The sequence below is a fragment of the Montipora foliosa genome, chromosome 14, assembly GCF_036669935.1.
Source record: "Montipora foliosa isolate CH-2021 chromosome 14, ASM3666993v2, whole genome shotgun sequence".
In the NCBI taxonomy this organism is placed as follows: Eukaryota; Metazoa; Cnidaria; class Anthozoa; order Scleractinia; family Acroporidae; genus Montipora; species Montipora foliosa.
In genome coordinates, this window is record NC_090882.1 from 23,553,401 (window position 1) to 23,568,400 (window position 15,000).

The 15,000-nt window shown below is 39.6% G+C and overlaps 1 protein-coding gene across 1 annotated transcript in view; it reads right to left on the minus strand.

Annotated features, from left to right (window-relative positions):
- The window catches only part of LOC137984680 (vam6/Vps39-like protein), a 40,623-nt gene that overhangs the window by 21,759 nt on the left and 3,864 nt on the right, over positions 1–15,000 (minus strand). Inside the window, exons 3-6 of the mRNA XM_068831921.1 lie at positions 12,728–12,795; positions 11,299–11,341; positions 8,069–8,163; positions 6,525–6,549 (exon numbers count right to left, since the gene is read on the minus strand). Of these exons, the coding sequence (XP_068688022.1) occupies positions 6,525–6,549; positions 8,069–8,163; positions 11,299–11,341; positions 12,728–12,795 (231 nt within the window). The remainder of the gene's footprint in view (positions 1–6,524; positions 6,550–8,068; positions 8,164–11,298; positions 11,342–12,727; positions 12,796–15,000) is intronic.

Consider the following 15,000-nt stretch of genomic DNA (forward strand, 5'->3'; position numbering starts at 1 on the left):
GCTTTACGTTGCTAGCAACATCCACAAAACTACAATCCTGATCAAAAGTTGTTGGGAAGGTTGCGCGCATCACTTCACTTCACACCTTATTCAATTATTCCAACTATTGGCTGTACTATTTGGGAAAGAGCAATGATGCTCTTGTGGCCCCCCTCCCCCATAATTATTATTCAATGTTGGAAGAAAAGTCACCATTTTGTTTGGTACAAAATCCAACATTGATAAGGGGGAGGGGGCACTATCTCAAAAGTGACGATACCTTCCCAAAACTTTTGTCCAGGATTGTAGTTAAATGTAGGCAACCTGTTAAAATCCCCAAATTCTAGTCAAAGTACCTGAGAGGTACTCAACACAATCACCAAACTAAAGGATAACCAATAATTATTATTTAAAATCAGTGCTCATAGACAGACATATTCCAGATCTGTGGCAAACACCAAAATGCTGTTATTTTCTGAACAGAACGTTTTCTCAGTCGTGTATTTTACTAGATAACCAGGACTTTCCTTTCATATACTCAGTTCTATAAGGGTTGGGAATAGACAACATGTAAAATGCAAGAAAATGTCGCATGAGGTTTCAGAAGATGTTATCCATTTAGTGGTCATTGTAAAACACAGCAATAAATGTGATAAAAAAGGTGCAAACTCTTATCGGTGAATTGGACAAGATATTTCTTCCGGATTCTGTCGATGTAGCGTATTGTAGTGTAGGCGATCCCCATAGGTACCCCCCTTAGGAACAATTGTAATCATGTGACGATGGTGCAATAAGAGTGTGCTGAGCGTTGTGTTAACTGCTGATCAGCGATTAAAAGAAACCAAAATGTTTTATTGTGGAATTGTGGCGTTACATTGGTGGCAGCAGTGAACAAAACGAACTTTACGTACCCCTGGAGATATTTTGATGGTTTGTGCGAGCGAATATCGTCTTTTTGTGTGGTCCTGTGTGGAAATTTTACTTGTTGGTTCGCTCCTGTGGTTTCAACGGTCTTCAGTGGCGGAAAAATCAATTGTGCAAGTGGATTCAGGATTCAAAGAAATGAGTTGTTAAGCTGGAGAACCCATTTACACCAGCGTCTGATTCATCTCCGGACCTGTCAGTAAATTATTTTGGAAGTTCAAGTCACCGATTTCACTCTGCAAACCCGTTCGCATCCCAGAACGAATTTGATAATTTTCCAACTTATTTGTTTACACACCACCGGAAGTTTCTCAAACCAGCTGTTAAAAATCCTGTGGATTATGATGGTACTCAGTCGTTACGAGATTATTTGAAACACTTTGAGCGTTGCTCTGTTGTTAATGGTTGGAACAAAGAAGAAGCTGCTGTTTTCTTGGCCACAAGCCTTCGCAGCGAAGCTCAAAAGGTGCTAAATGGAATGTCGAAATAACACGGTCGGTGTTGAAAAACTGCGCGAGTTACACCAGGCCCATTTGCACAACTGTCGGCAACAGGAAAATGAAAGTGTTCAAGCCCTTTCTGCAGATATCTGGTCTATGTCAACTATCGTTTATCAGGATTTGTCCCCTGACACTCAGGAAAGATTTGCTGTCCAGCATTTCATTGATGCTATCAAAGATCGAGACGACAGGCTTAAACTACGCAGAGACAAACCACACACCATGGACCTGTCGCTGGCCTGTGAACTTGAAACATTTTGTCTCTTGGATAGAGATCGGCCAAGAAGCTTTCCAAAGGTTTGCTCTGTTGATGAAGTTCAAAGCGAGCCTGATTTGTTTCAAGCTCAGTTTGCAATGTTACGGTCTGACCTTCAAGCACAACAACAACGTCAGGAGACTCAGCAAGTTGTTCTCCAACAGCTAGTTCAGCAGTTACAGCAGCTAGCCCAGTCAATGTCTGTGAACACCTCTGGAAGCCAACGACGCCCAGCTGCCCCACGTTATTTCAGTCGAAATGGTCCATGCCGGGATTGCAAGGAATTTGGCCATTACCGTTGTAACTGCCCAGCACGCAAGTCACATGAACAAGATAATTTGGGCTCAGGATACACCAGCAGGGTGTCACCCAAGGGCCAGGGGGATGCCTGAGTGACAGTGATGTTGGCCCCACTACTGTACCTACTGTAAGCAGGATATGACTTATCCCAATGTGTCGATGGAAACTAGGTCACAAGTTGGTAATAAAGTGCAAGGTCTTTACCGGTATTTGCCAGGTTTTATTGGTGGAACTTGTACTATGTGGTTGATAGAGACTGGTGCTGCACGTTCAATTTTGTCGTTCAAGATTTATAATTCTCTATCTGCTAGTGCCAAGTTCAGTTTGAGTTCAGCTAATTCTGTGATTGCTCTTGCTCATGGCCAGCAAGCAAAAACACATGGTCTAGGACATGTTGTGGTGCACCTGGGTATTAAAGAGTTTCATATGCATGTGATGGTAGCCGAGGTTGAAGATGAGGGCATTCTGGGTAAGGACTTCCTGTCACAAGTTGATTTGCATATCAACATTGTGAAAAACCAAGTGTCAATTAATGGAGAAGTGTTTGAGTGTTCTGATTTCAAGAACCAGCCCCTTAGTTCAAGATGTATTGTACAACGGTCCACAATTATTGAACCTAACACTGATATGATTGTTCCAGTCACCATTCACAAGTGTTTTAGTAACTTAAATCCAAAGGCATCTCCCTTAGGTGTGCAATTGTTGGAGCCTTGCCTCACCTCACATTTGCAAAAAATTAGGGGCCTCCATGTTGCAAGGACTCTGGTGGATGTTAAAGAGGACAAAGAGGTCCCTTTACGTGTTTTCAATGTTTCCAACGAAGCTTACCACTTAGCTGCTGAGACTGTGGTTGCCCTGGCTAAGCCAGTTATTGATGTCACTTTACTGGAGCTTTATGAGGAGAATAACGAGAGTGTTATGGGCCAAGCCAGAGTAGTAACTCAGCATGTACTCTACCAGAACCCCTACAGGAACTCCTTGGAAGGAGCACTGAATATTTGACTGTCAGTGAAAGTGAGAGACTGCACGAGTTACTGTACAATTACCAACATGTGTTTTCCTTTTCCAATGGGGACTTGGGCACTACACATATGGTTGAGCACAGAATTGAAACAGGCAGTGTGCCCCCAATCCGACAACAGCCCTGGTGCACCTCTCCATGGAAACATGATGACAAGTAACTGATCTCTTGCAGGAAGGGAAGGTGAAAGAATCATCAAGCCCTGGGTCCTCCCCAGTTGTGCTGGTGACTAAGAAGGACGGTAGCCAGCGGTTGTGTATTGACTACCGCCGGTTAAATGCAGCAACAGTAAAGGATGCCTTTCCCATACTGCGAGTTGATGATTCACTCGCTGCTTTAAGCGGGTCGAGTTTTCCTTGCAACCTTGTTCTGTGAGTTGGCTTATGGTGTGGCAGACCCCCAGTTGCTGCCTATAAAGTGTATAACAGATTGCAAGTCTCTTTTGGATGCCATAAAACCCAGCAAATTGGCCAGCGAGAAGAGGTTAGATTTGGAGCTCTCAGCCATAAGGGAAAATTTGAGCAAAGAACATGTCACTGACATTGAATGGGTTGAGGCTAGTTAACAGCGTGCCGATTGCCTAACAAAGCATGGATCCTCTCCAATCAAACTGTTGGCCATCTTTAAGAGTGGCAAGGTAGCATGAAATTGACATTGAAAAGAACAATGCAATCCAAAGGAAACTGTTGAGTTTATTCACAAGCTTTTGTTACAAGTGTTTAACTGTTGTTCATTTTTTTAAAACTTAAAGTGTATATGTTGTAGTTCAATTTGCACTTTGGTACAATTAGTTTTTGAACTGGTACAGAATATATTGAACTGGTACAAAATAGTTTGAACTGGTACAATTTTAATTGTACTGGTGCAAAAACAGTGAAAATAGTTTAATGTTTGTTGAACACAAAGAACACACTTCATTGATAACAGCTGTTTGCCATTCATTTACTTAGTTCAAGAGGTTACTGAAATAAGGTTTGCTGAGCATTCAGAGCAGGACAGAAATAGCAAGACTTGTTGGAAATACTTAACAGTCTGGTTTGACCAAGAAAAACATGAGTGGTTTTAAGCACTAATTTACACAATTTAAGCCTAAACACTTGTTCTAGAATGGTTAGCTTTTATTTACAGTCATGATGTACTAAACATAAACATTAAGAATTTATTTTAAAGCCTGTTCATTTAGTGTATGTGGCAACAAGGGCTAAGGATTGCTTTTTGGCTTATCATCAAGTTACCACGAGTGTACCAGTCCTGCTGTTGGTTTGGATTAGTTTTATCATGTTGTGTGTACAATTCAGTTTGCATGCAGACTGTAACAGCAATACATGAATTATGTCACTCTTTCAATAAGACAAGAAATAAAGCGCAGAAATCTTACAATTTATTTTGCTATTTGTCATTCAATTAATAAAAATAATAGTATTTTGAGATTAGTGTCTTGTAGCAATTTGTTTTGTTTTTCCATATCAAGATATCTCAATGAGTAGTATAGGGGAAACTTAGCACCAATCAGCAGTGTTTCATCTAGTGTATAGCCCACTTGCTTTCTTACATGCTGCTGTAAACGATGTTTTGGTTAAGAGAAATCTAGTTTCACATTAGTGGCAATACAAGGATAGAATTGTGAGGGTGTGATCAGAGTATTAACTTTGCCATACTCTGTCACAATTCTTACATATCCACTCTCTTCATTGTCGATGATTTGACCCAAGAGCATTTTGAGGTGAAAAGGGTTGATCTTGTCTACTTTGTTCATTTTTATTGCCACCATGTCCGAAATCTTAAATTTCGGTTGTTTTTGTGCTTGCTTTCTTGTTTGCTGGTGATAGTCTTCTGCTGTTCGTGCAATGGACATAAACTTATGAACAACTTTACAAGTTGAACGCTTACTTCTGAATACTGTAGTTGTCATTCTCCCATTTACTTGTGATTTGACATCCTCTATGTGCTGTTCTTTGGTGTGCTAAGACTAAGAGTGTCGTAGAGTTTACTCTTTGGGATAACAGTTTTTCTGTCAGGTGTTTGCAGTTTTCGGAGCAACTTCACAATACCCCGTCACAGATAACCACTATTGTTTCCCCTATGCGGCATCTTTTGAAGAACGAGACTTAATACAATAGAGCCTATTCTTATTCAATGAAATGCAAATAAGTGGCGGGGTATTCTGAAGTTAAGCCCAGTTTTCCTTGGTGGTATGTCCATATCTTTCTTTGCAATGTCTTTAGTTGTGACTGAGATAGTTTGCCTTCCATTTCTCTCGTATCACTACTCGATTTTTCACTTTGAATTTTCAAGTATTCCATTGCTCCATTGTAAAATTGATCTTCGATAAACATGGTTAGTTTTGATGTATTTCGCTTCTGCTTTTGCTTAAAGTCATCTAATCTTTGATAAAATATTTCGTGTGATCACACTGCATTGTCGAGCTGTTTTCTTCCAACAAAACTTGCGAAGTCTAAATGTGAATAAATTGAAGTTTGGACCGAGAGTGACCTGGGATGAATAATAAAATCTTTGGACAGAGAGTGGCCTGGGATGAATATTAAAATATTTAATTATAAATTATCATGGTAACTTTGCATGATCTGCTTGTGTGGTCAAGTGGATAAGAGAGTGGACAACAGATCCAGAGGTAGGGAGTTCAAGTCCAAGTTCAGGTGAGTAAAAAAGAAAGTCTCAAGTATACTGTGTAAAGTCTGTCATAGAGGGAGTAGGCATAAGGGTATGCAAGGAGGGGGGCCACCTGCAAAAAAGGGGGGGATAGAGGTGATGGGGAAGATGAGGGAGGGGTAGGAAAGTAGAAGAAAAGAAAGAAATAACATATTCTTTTTTAGACCCCCTAAAAACCACGCCCCTGTTTTTTAACTACACCCCAAAAAAAGGAAAATCCCTTTTTTAGACAGTTGATAAAAATGAACCAGTACAATTAAAATTGTACCAGTTCAATATATTTTGTACCAGTTCAATATATATTCTGTACCAGTTCAGAAAAAATTGTACCAAAGGAACAAATTGTACTACAACATATACGGCAGATTTTTTTATTTGCTTGATTGAATGTACCCATTGTCCAAGACTGCGAGCAGTACCTTTATAAATTAAAATAATGAGTCAAGCCGCCCACTTTTCTGAGGCAGTTGTGTTTTGTCACCCAAACAAATAAAATGACAGAGGGAGGCCTGGGAAGAGGAGCTAAAGAAGGGAATACTGCACCCATTGCTGTAACTGACGCATTCAGAATTTTCCGTTGCCCCAGCAACAGGAAATTTGGATTGGTCCTTTGACAATGCGTAGCTGTTAGATTTTTTTTGACAAGTTAATTACTTCTTGTCAGATTGTGCTTTGATTTTTAGCACGATATGGCTTTTGTGGTAGATTTCAATCATTTATCCTTTCAAATGGGAAACATTGAACCCAAAAAAAAGCGGACAACATGTAAAATGCAAGAAAACGTCTCATGACGTTTCGGAAGATGTTATCCATTTAGTTGTTATATTGTAAAACACAGCTGCAATAAATGTGATAACAATAGTTGACAACTTACCAAACACAGAAGATTGTTTCCTTTCCTAATCAGACAAAAGCAAATAATGATAATATTATTATTACTGTGGTTAGCAGAATACAGCTGTAAGTATTAACATAATGAACTAACATTGTCTGGGTGAGTAAAATTATCTTGGAAAGCAATATTGTCAAAGGAATGAAATTGAGGAACGTTTGGACAATGATAATAAAAGTCATCTTCAGAGTCAAGTATTACGGACAGACACAGCTACCTTTTACTTTTAATACTCTAAGGTAAAAAAAGGAGAATTATCTTGGAACTATTTACTCATCCAAACCATCAAAGTCCATCAAGGTTGGTCATTCAACAGTTTGTCTAGTAGAGCAAAATAGATCTGACTCATAAAGTCAACTTATAATCTTAATGGAGGGGACATAGTAATTAAACTGTTTTTGACTGGTAAAAGCCACTGACGCCTCAAACGCCCTAGGACGTGCTCAGTTGGTGAGTAATAATTGATTCGTCGGGCACTAGACAGAGCAAAATCTATTAAGACTCACTCCCAAGTGTCAATGAGTTAATTATTAAACCCTTTGCATTGTGTGATTACAGCAATGAAAACAGTACTTAAGAACCACCTTGAATATCTGTATACAACTGCCTTGTTTGTAAAAGTGAAGACTGTATCTATCGCAAATTATTAAAAGCTACATGTAGACCATTGAATAATGCAATGCTAGAGTTATGACTGGCTTAAACATCATGGTAAATGTATATGAGATAGTTCAACATGCTCTATGAATATCAGCAATTTTGTATGCATCAGTTTTTTTCTTTTTACAAAATAAAGTAGGGAAGATATATTTAGCCATAGTTTGTGGACGTTTTTAATAAACAATATTATTCCACTTGCGCTTGTTGGATATGAGACGATAGATAGTTAACGAGGCACGCACTGGTGGAATAGTAAATATAATTATTGTTAATTAGCCTTTGTACAGCTGTACGCACCCCACGTGGACAAATGGGACAAACGTTCGTCTTTGATAGGAAGGTGGTTACGGCTACACGTACACCATTGTACGGCAATGACAATGTTACCAACAAGTTAAATGTGATTGTGTGTCTTCATTTCAGTCTGGACTTAAGACCTGGTCAAACAATCATAACATTTCAGCACAACATCTTGCAACATTGTTGCATGATGTTACATGTGTAGAACGGGCTGACCAAATGCACGCAACGTTTTCAACATTCTCAACATAACATGTCGATGTTTATGTGCCCCAGCCCATTGCGTGCAACAAAGTGGACCTAGCGGGCATGCCCTAGTGCAACAATGTTGCATGAAGATGGCCAAACAAGTACAGCACCATGCAACATCTAAAATGTTGCGCGAAAAATTTGATCGTTTTTAAATTTGATCCAACATTATCCAACATGTTGCAACACATAGCACAACATATCGCAACAGGGTGACCAACGTATGCAACATGTTGAGAAAAACAATGTTGTAAGATGTTGCGCTGAAATGTTGTGTGCATTTGGCCAGGCCTTTAGATATTGTATTAGGAACAAACCTTAATATTTACGGCAAAAACTGTCGCTCCCTTTGTTTTATGAAGATTAAATTTGAGAGCAAATGTCTCCAGGTTATGTACACTGACCAGCGAATCTAGCAAAATAATTCAAAATAACACACAAAAATCAAAGTAAGTAGGTAAGTAAGTAAGAATAATAATAGATATTTTTATTACATGCTCAACAGAATATTTTGCTTCAGATCTAACATCTTTAAATTTGCACAAATTCTCATGTTTTTTTCTAAATTCCAGATTAATATGTTGGCAGACTTTTTTATGGTTAAAGTCTTACTGAATTACTGCTCAATGTAAAGTAGGTTGCATTCTTGTTAATAAAGATCAGGTTGCTTGGTTCTGCTTTCTGTTAGCACAGAATGATAATTATTAATAACATATTACAGGGGTTTCAATAACTTCTGAAATAGCCATCCATGATAGCCCATTGAAGGCGGCAGCTTGACAAGTTTATGATAGCATTTTTAGTGAAAATCAAGGCAAACTAGCCGGCGGTGTGAGGAAAATATACGGTATACTGCCGGTAACCGGCTTCTATTGAAACCCCTGATATTATTATCAATAATAATAATACTAATACGAAAGCGGACTGGATACATCAATATCATCATCGATGTCCTTGGAGAGTATTCTCAAGACCTCCCCAAGACTCTCAAGCAGCTAGTTGGAAATAGATATAGATCAGTCGTAGCTCAGATGCAGAAATCAGTTGTTACAAGTTCGATCTCTGCACATCGCCCGCTCGTTTAAAGTTTTAACGCACTAGGGAACAGAGTTTTCATAGATCGCATTTTGGATAGTACATTGCTGTAGGTTTTCTTTTTTAAAATTGGGACTTTACTTGAACTCGCATTAGCCTTTTAAGATCTAGTATTTGTTTTACGAGTTTTTATAAATTTTCCATTAGCGTAAGGTTTTTTAGTTTCGCGGTACACGGCTACGGTTAATAGCCGCCCGTTTACTGTCAGTAGGTTAATCTGGGCAACCAGTTGTTTTTATATAAACTGCTCATAATAATAATAATAAGATTAATAACAAGAATATTATTATTATTATTATTATTATTATTATTATCATCATCATTATTAATATTATGATGATGATGATGATGATGATGATGTGAATTCTTGCTGTTCAGTCTGCTGTATACTCCTGGATGGCTGGGTCCAAACCATGGTCCTAGGGCACAACAGGGCTGATAAATTTTGCTTTAAGATAGAACCTTCCTTAGTAGGTATGTGGGCTGTTCCTAATAAAGATATTTTTTGTAGCTCATTGATGTTCATTGCCCCAGGGATTTTTTCCGTGTGCTTTTGTAGTCCCTTCTTGATGAGCCCAAGAGCACCCATAACAACTGGTATTGTTTGACGTAGCTTTAGGCATACACTGGTACATCCCAGCTTGAGCTTCCGGAGATTCATACACTGGTTTGGGTGCCAAAAACAAGTACCATGGTGGTACCGAGTCCACTAGCTGCAAGTCTTTACACAACTCAAAGAATTAAGTGCAGCGTTGTGTCGCTCCAAGTACTTAGACTGTGCTAAAGCAGGACATCCCGCTAGAACATGTCATGTGCAAGAGTTTCTGTAGCACCTCCACACAAGTTCCTGTTTTGATCTTTGTATACACTCTAGTAGGGGTGAGCTGTTCATATAGCTCCAGTATCTGGTAATCATGTGGGTGGGTGCTGAGGGCCACTCCTGTAGCCAAGCAAAACACTCATCCATACTCAGATCTTCGTCCTGCCACCATGCACACAGAAAGCGACCGTGCCACTGCTTGCTCTCAATCTCTTCCTGTAACTTCTCCATCACAATCCTCCTGAAATAACCCTTAACTTTCGTCCCTTGAATTCTATATCTGGTGCTTGGCGCAGGCTGCATGACGGATTTGGATAGTTCAAAGTCAAACCTGTGTCCAGCTCCTTCGCGTACTTGCATGCCTCCTTAACCAACGAAGTGAATCCCTTCTCACTCGCCCTCTCTTCAAACTTCTGAACTAACCTCATGGTAGGATCTGTATTCTCAGACAGCTTAATTGCAGATTTGATTTTTGTTAGCTTGTATTCTTGCTCAATTGAGCATAGGCCACGCCCCACCCTTGTCCCTGTTGAACTTAGTGGATGCTTCCCTCCATTCTCACAGATTATCTTCCTTGCCTCTCTGTCAATCACTCTAAGCTCTGTAATAGGCCAGTGCTGAGTCCACATCAAATAGGAGAGAACTGGAAGAGTAAACTGGTTACTTGCAGTCACACCGTTGAAATCAGACAAAGGGCTACTCCAAATTCATGACAACCTTTGCAGGTAAGCCTTTGCTGCACATTCCAATGCCAACTTCTCATCCTGCATCACAGTCTCTCTCTCACCCCTAGAAACTTGTAACTGGAACCCGCGTCCAGGCTTTCCACGACCCCCCCCCCCCTCCCCCTGACCTAACCTCACACCTGCAGCATTGTGCACTTAAGCCCCTTTCCTCACATGAATCACATTGCATTTCTTAGGATTCCGTGTTGGTCCAATGTTCTCCATGGTGGCACTGGTAGATTTTAAAACTCTGTTGAGCCTAGCTTCAGAGGACACAAACACTTTCAGATCATCAATATACATTAGAAAGGATACCTTGGTGCTTATAGGCTTCGACAACTTATATCCCTCAGTAGCTTCCAGTAACCAGGCTATTGGATTTAAACATAATGTAAAGAGGCGTGGGCAGAGTGAGTCTCCCTGCAGCAAACCTCTGTTAAATCGAATACAATGAGAAGTTTCGGGACCATGTTTGGTGGTAATAACAATCCTAGTATTCCAGCTTGCAACTAAGCATCTCATGACTCTACAAAGCCAGGTAGGAAAGCAGTGAACTTCCATGATCTCAAGCAGCCAGCTGTGATCCACCAAGACATATGCCTTCTTTACGTCTACCCAAGCCATGCTTGGGTTTCGTTTTCCTCTGTGACAATCTAACGTCACCATTCTGTCAACCATAAGATTGTCTGACGTCCCGCTGCAGCCCAATCTGGCTCCCCTTTGTCCACTCTCTATCAGATCGAATTCACTCAAATGAATGTCCATTGGCGTCTGAAGGCACGACGTGAAGGTAATTTGTAGATTTCATTTATTATTATTATTATTATTATTATTATTATTATTATTATTATTATTATTATTATTATTGTCCGTGAGAAGGTTTGAGGACACAGGCAGGGGAACACACCTGATAAACTGATCAACAAATTCAGTTGTTCCACCACTGCTAACTGTAGGACAAAACAAAAAAAGATCAGAAGGTCAAGTTCCATGAAATTATCCTGGTGATTTATGAAAAGTTACAAAATTAAAGTTCTGCGGGAAACATCCCCTTTGAGCGTAAAATAACAAGAAAATTCTCTTGTGTGATAAGCCGTCATGTTTTTAACAGAAACAAATTAAAGAAAATATTAATTTTGTCTAAGAACAGAGCTTACTTTGGGGGAGAATTGGTTAAAGGCACACCTTCCACCGACAGGCTTTTCAACTGTGTATTTTAATGTTATGGAAATTTGCATTGCTTATCGCAGTGATCTGATGGATGGATTTCAGCTTTGACTGGATTTTCATGTATAAAAATTATTCTTCCAGGCCACCACAATCAGGGTTTGTACACTTTTGCAGACCCAAAAATTCAGGTACTTTTCAAGGACTTTCAAGGGCCAAATTTTGAAATTTCAAGGACCTCTTTTTTATTTACAGTGTACGTCAAAGAATTTACCCAAGGAAATAGTCTGACAGTACAATTCATGCTCATTTTCCATAACGTACATTGTACATGCGCGAAAATGATGCAAAGGCACTGGTAACCATTCTCGACCCCAGAGCTCATCGCATTTGTATGACGTGACTTGAGTGGCTGATTATTTTTACTGAAGTTTTCAAAGATTAAAAATTGTGGGTCAGAAAAAAATCATCCCAAGGACTTTCAAGGACCAGGAATGAAGAGCAGAGATTTTCAAGGACTTTCCAGGCCTTGAAAATGTACTCTCAAAATTCAAGGGTTTTCAAAACGCGTATGAACCCTGCACAATGCCTGTAGGGTGAACTTGGGCCTCTAATACATAGGATATCAACATAGCCACCATAACATGTACATATACCGGTACTAAACTATAAAACTGTCCAGTGACAAAAAACATCAGTTCTGTACATGTATGTACATGTAGGTTAGTGCAATTGTCTCAAATAACTTAGCCTGCAGTGCAGGCGTATTTTGGGTGCGCGAGTGCACATTTTCGTATTAGGCCACCATCTTTCTAAGATTTGGTAACTGTGGAAGATTGGGGTGAGGAAATATTTTCTGAGGGAGTAGGCGTTAAGTGGAAAAATGGGGAGGGGGGGAGGGGGAGGGTTAGCCACTGCACCAACCCTCTCCCGGTCAAGCAACTAATCACAATCCAAGATGGCGGCATCGAAAACCTGGTTTATCTAGCGTTCCGCACCAAAATAACGCCTGCACTGCAGGCTACAAATAACTTTGAAAATTCCTCCAATGCCAGAAGCATTAATCACAAGACAAGGCGTAGTAGTGATTGAAAAGAAAATTTTTTTCACAAGTTTTCCCTTGTGAGTTGACATTACTAACAACAGAGTTTGCTTATCATGAACAGTACCTGCACAATAGCTTTCTTTGAAAACAACTTGTTGGAACTTCGGAGCTCAACTTCGAACTTGTTATCCCCTAATGACAAATATTTCAAAAATCTCAATCACAAGACCAATATTAATCAATTTTACTGTAACCGTTAATAGTGTATTTGTGAGACTTTTTTATCAGGGGATGTTTTGATCTCCACAACACAAAATGCTGTAAAGTTATTACCGAGGCCCCGTAAAAGCCTTTAGGAAATCCTGTACATGTTCAGGTTTTAAAGGGACACAGCTCACCAGTGTTAGGAAATTAGTTTATGAAAACACTGGGACCCAGGAAATTTTAAAACTAAAATAGGGGATATTCCATTATTATTTATTCCTCAAATTAATGCTCAAAATGATGACCTTTCTGTAGTTTCCCAATAGAGCCTCATATAACCCAGTATACCCAACAATAATAATATCGTTGTTGTTGTTAATAATAATAATTATAATAATAAATAATAATAATAATAATACTAATAATACTAATAATAATAATAATAATAATAATAATAGAAAAGTAAAAGAAAAAAGATATCAAGAGACCCTTGGCTGATGGATTTAACCCACTCTGAAGAAGAGAATCGGCATCAAGACCTGCCAGTGCTTATAACAACAAACTTATGATGATGATGACGATGATAATAAGAACAACCAGCCCCTCGGGAGTTGATGCGTATGCATGGCGCCGCTTCTGCTCTTCTTATAAGAGTGCTTTGGTGGATCCATGTAACGCACTAGCTGGTATAGCAAGACACCTATGTACCTCAACTGTTCATCTGGAAAGTTTATCAGCATTTGTGGCATGCAGGTTAATACCATTCAACATAATTGCGGGAGTACGTACAATTGGCATTGGTGAGATGCCATGGTGTATAATAGGGAAGTCAATTCTCAAAGCTGTTGGAGATCATATCCAGAAGGCCATGGGACCACTACAAGCACGTGCAGGATATGAGGCCAGTTGTGAAGCCGCCGTTCATGCCATGAAAGAGATTATGTGATCAGAGGAAACAGAAGCACTATTACTAGTAGATGCCAATGATGTGTTTAACACAATTAAATCAAAAAGCTTCGCTGCACAACATCAGCGTGATTTGTCCTGCAATATCAATAGTGCTGAACAATACCTATCAAATCCCAGTAAGGTTACTTGTAACTGGAGAAGAAGAAATTGAATCATTGGAAGGAATCACTCAAGGAGATCCCCTTGCAATGGCAATGTATGCTCAGGCAGTAACACCTTTAACTCAAAGACTAAGGTAAAATGAGCCGAGTGTAAAACAAGTCTGGTTTGCCGATGATTCTACAGGTGGTTGAAAGATTAATCCACTAAGAAGATGGTGGCAGTGTCTAATCAACCACAGGCCCACAGATGGCCCAGGGATACTATCCAAATGCAAGTGAAACGCATCTCATTGTTAAACCACAGTTCCAGGAAGAGGCAATTAAAGTCTTTAAAGGAACAGGAATTAAAGTAACAACCAAAGGACATGAGATGCTTGGCTCCACGATTGGTGCAACACCGTTTGCTGAAGAATATACATCACACAAAGTCAAAGACTTCGTTGAGGAAATTGAGAATCTCTCCCAGATAGCAGAACGTCATCCCCAATCTGTGTATGCTGCCTTTACCCATTGTATTATGGGAAAATGGCTTTACATAATGCGAACAATAGAGGATATTGATACTCTATTCCAGCCATTAGAAGATGTGATCACCTAAACATTTATCCCAGCATTAACCGGCAGATGTCAATGCAATCCTGATGAAAGGAGACTTCTCTCTTTGCCTATTCGTCATGGTGGTCTAATTATCATTAACCCAGTAATCAGTGCAAGTGGAGAACATCATGCCTCACAAAAGATCAGTGAACCACTCAGAGATATGATTGTTCAGCAGAGGGAATCATTTAGTAAACCACAACTACAATCAATCAAAACAGACTTGCGTCAGCAAAAGAAACAGGAAATGGAAAGTGCGGTTCATGAAATTAGAGAAAGTCTACATCCACCAAAGCAAAGAATGATGGATCTACTTGGCGAGAAAGGATCATCGTTGTGGTTATCGGTATTGCCATTAAAAGATCAAGGCAGGAGAATTTCACGATGCACTCAATTTACGATATGGATGGCAGATGAAAAACGTACCCCATCACTGTAAGTGTCGAAAAGCTTTTTCAACAGACCATGCCACAACATGCCTCTATGGTGGACTACCAATTGCAAGGCATAATAAGATCAGAGATAC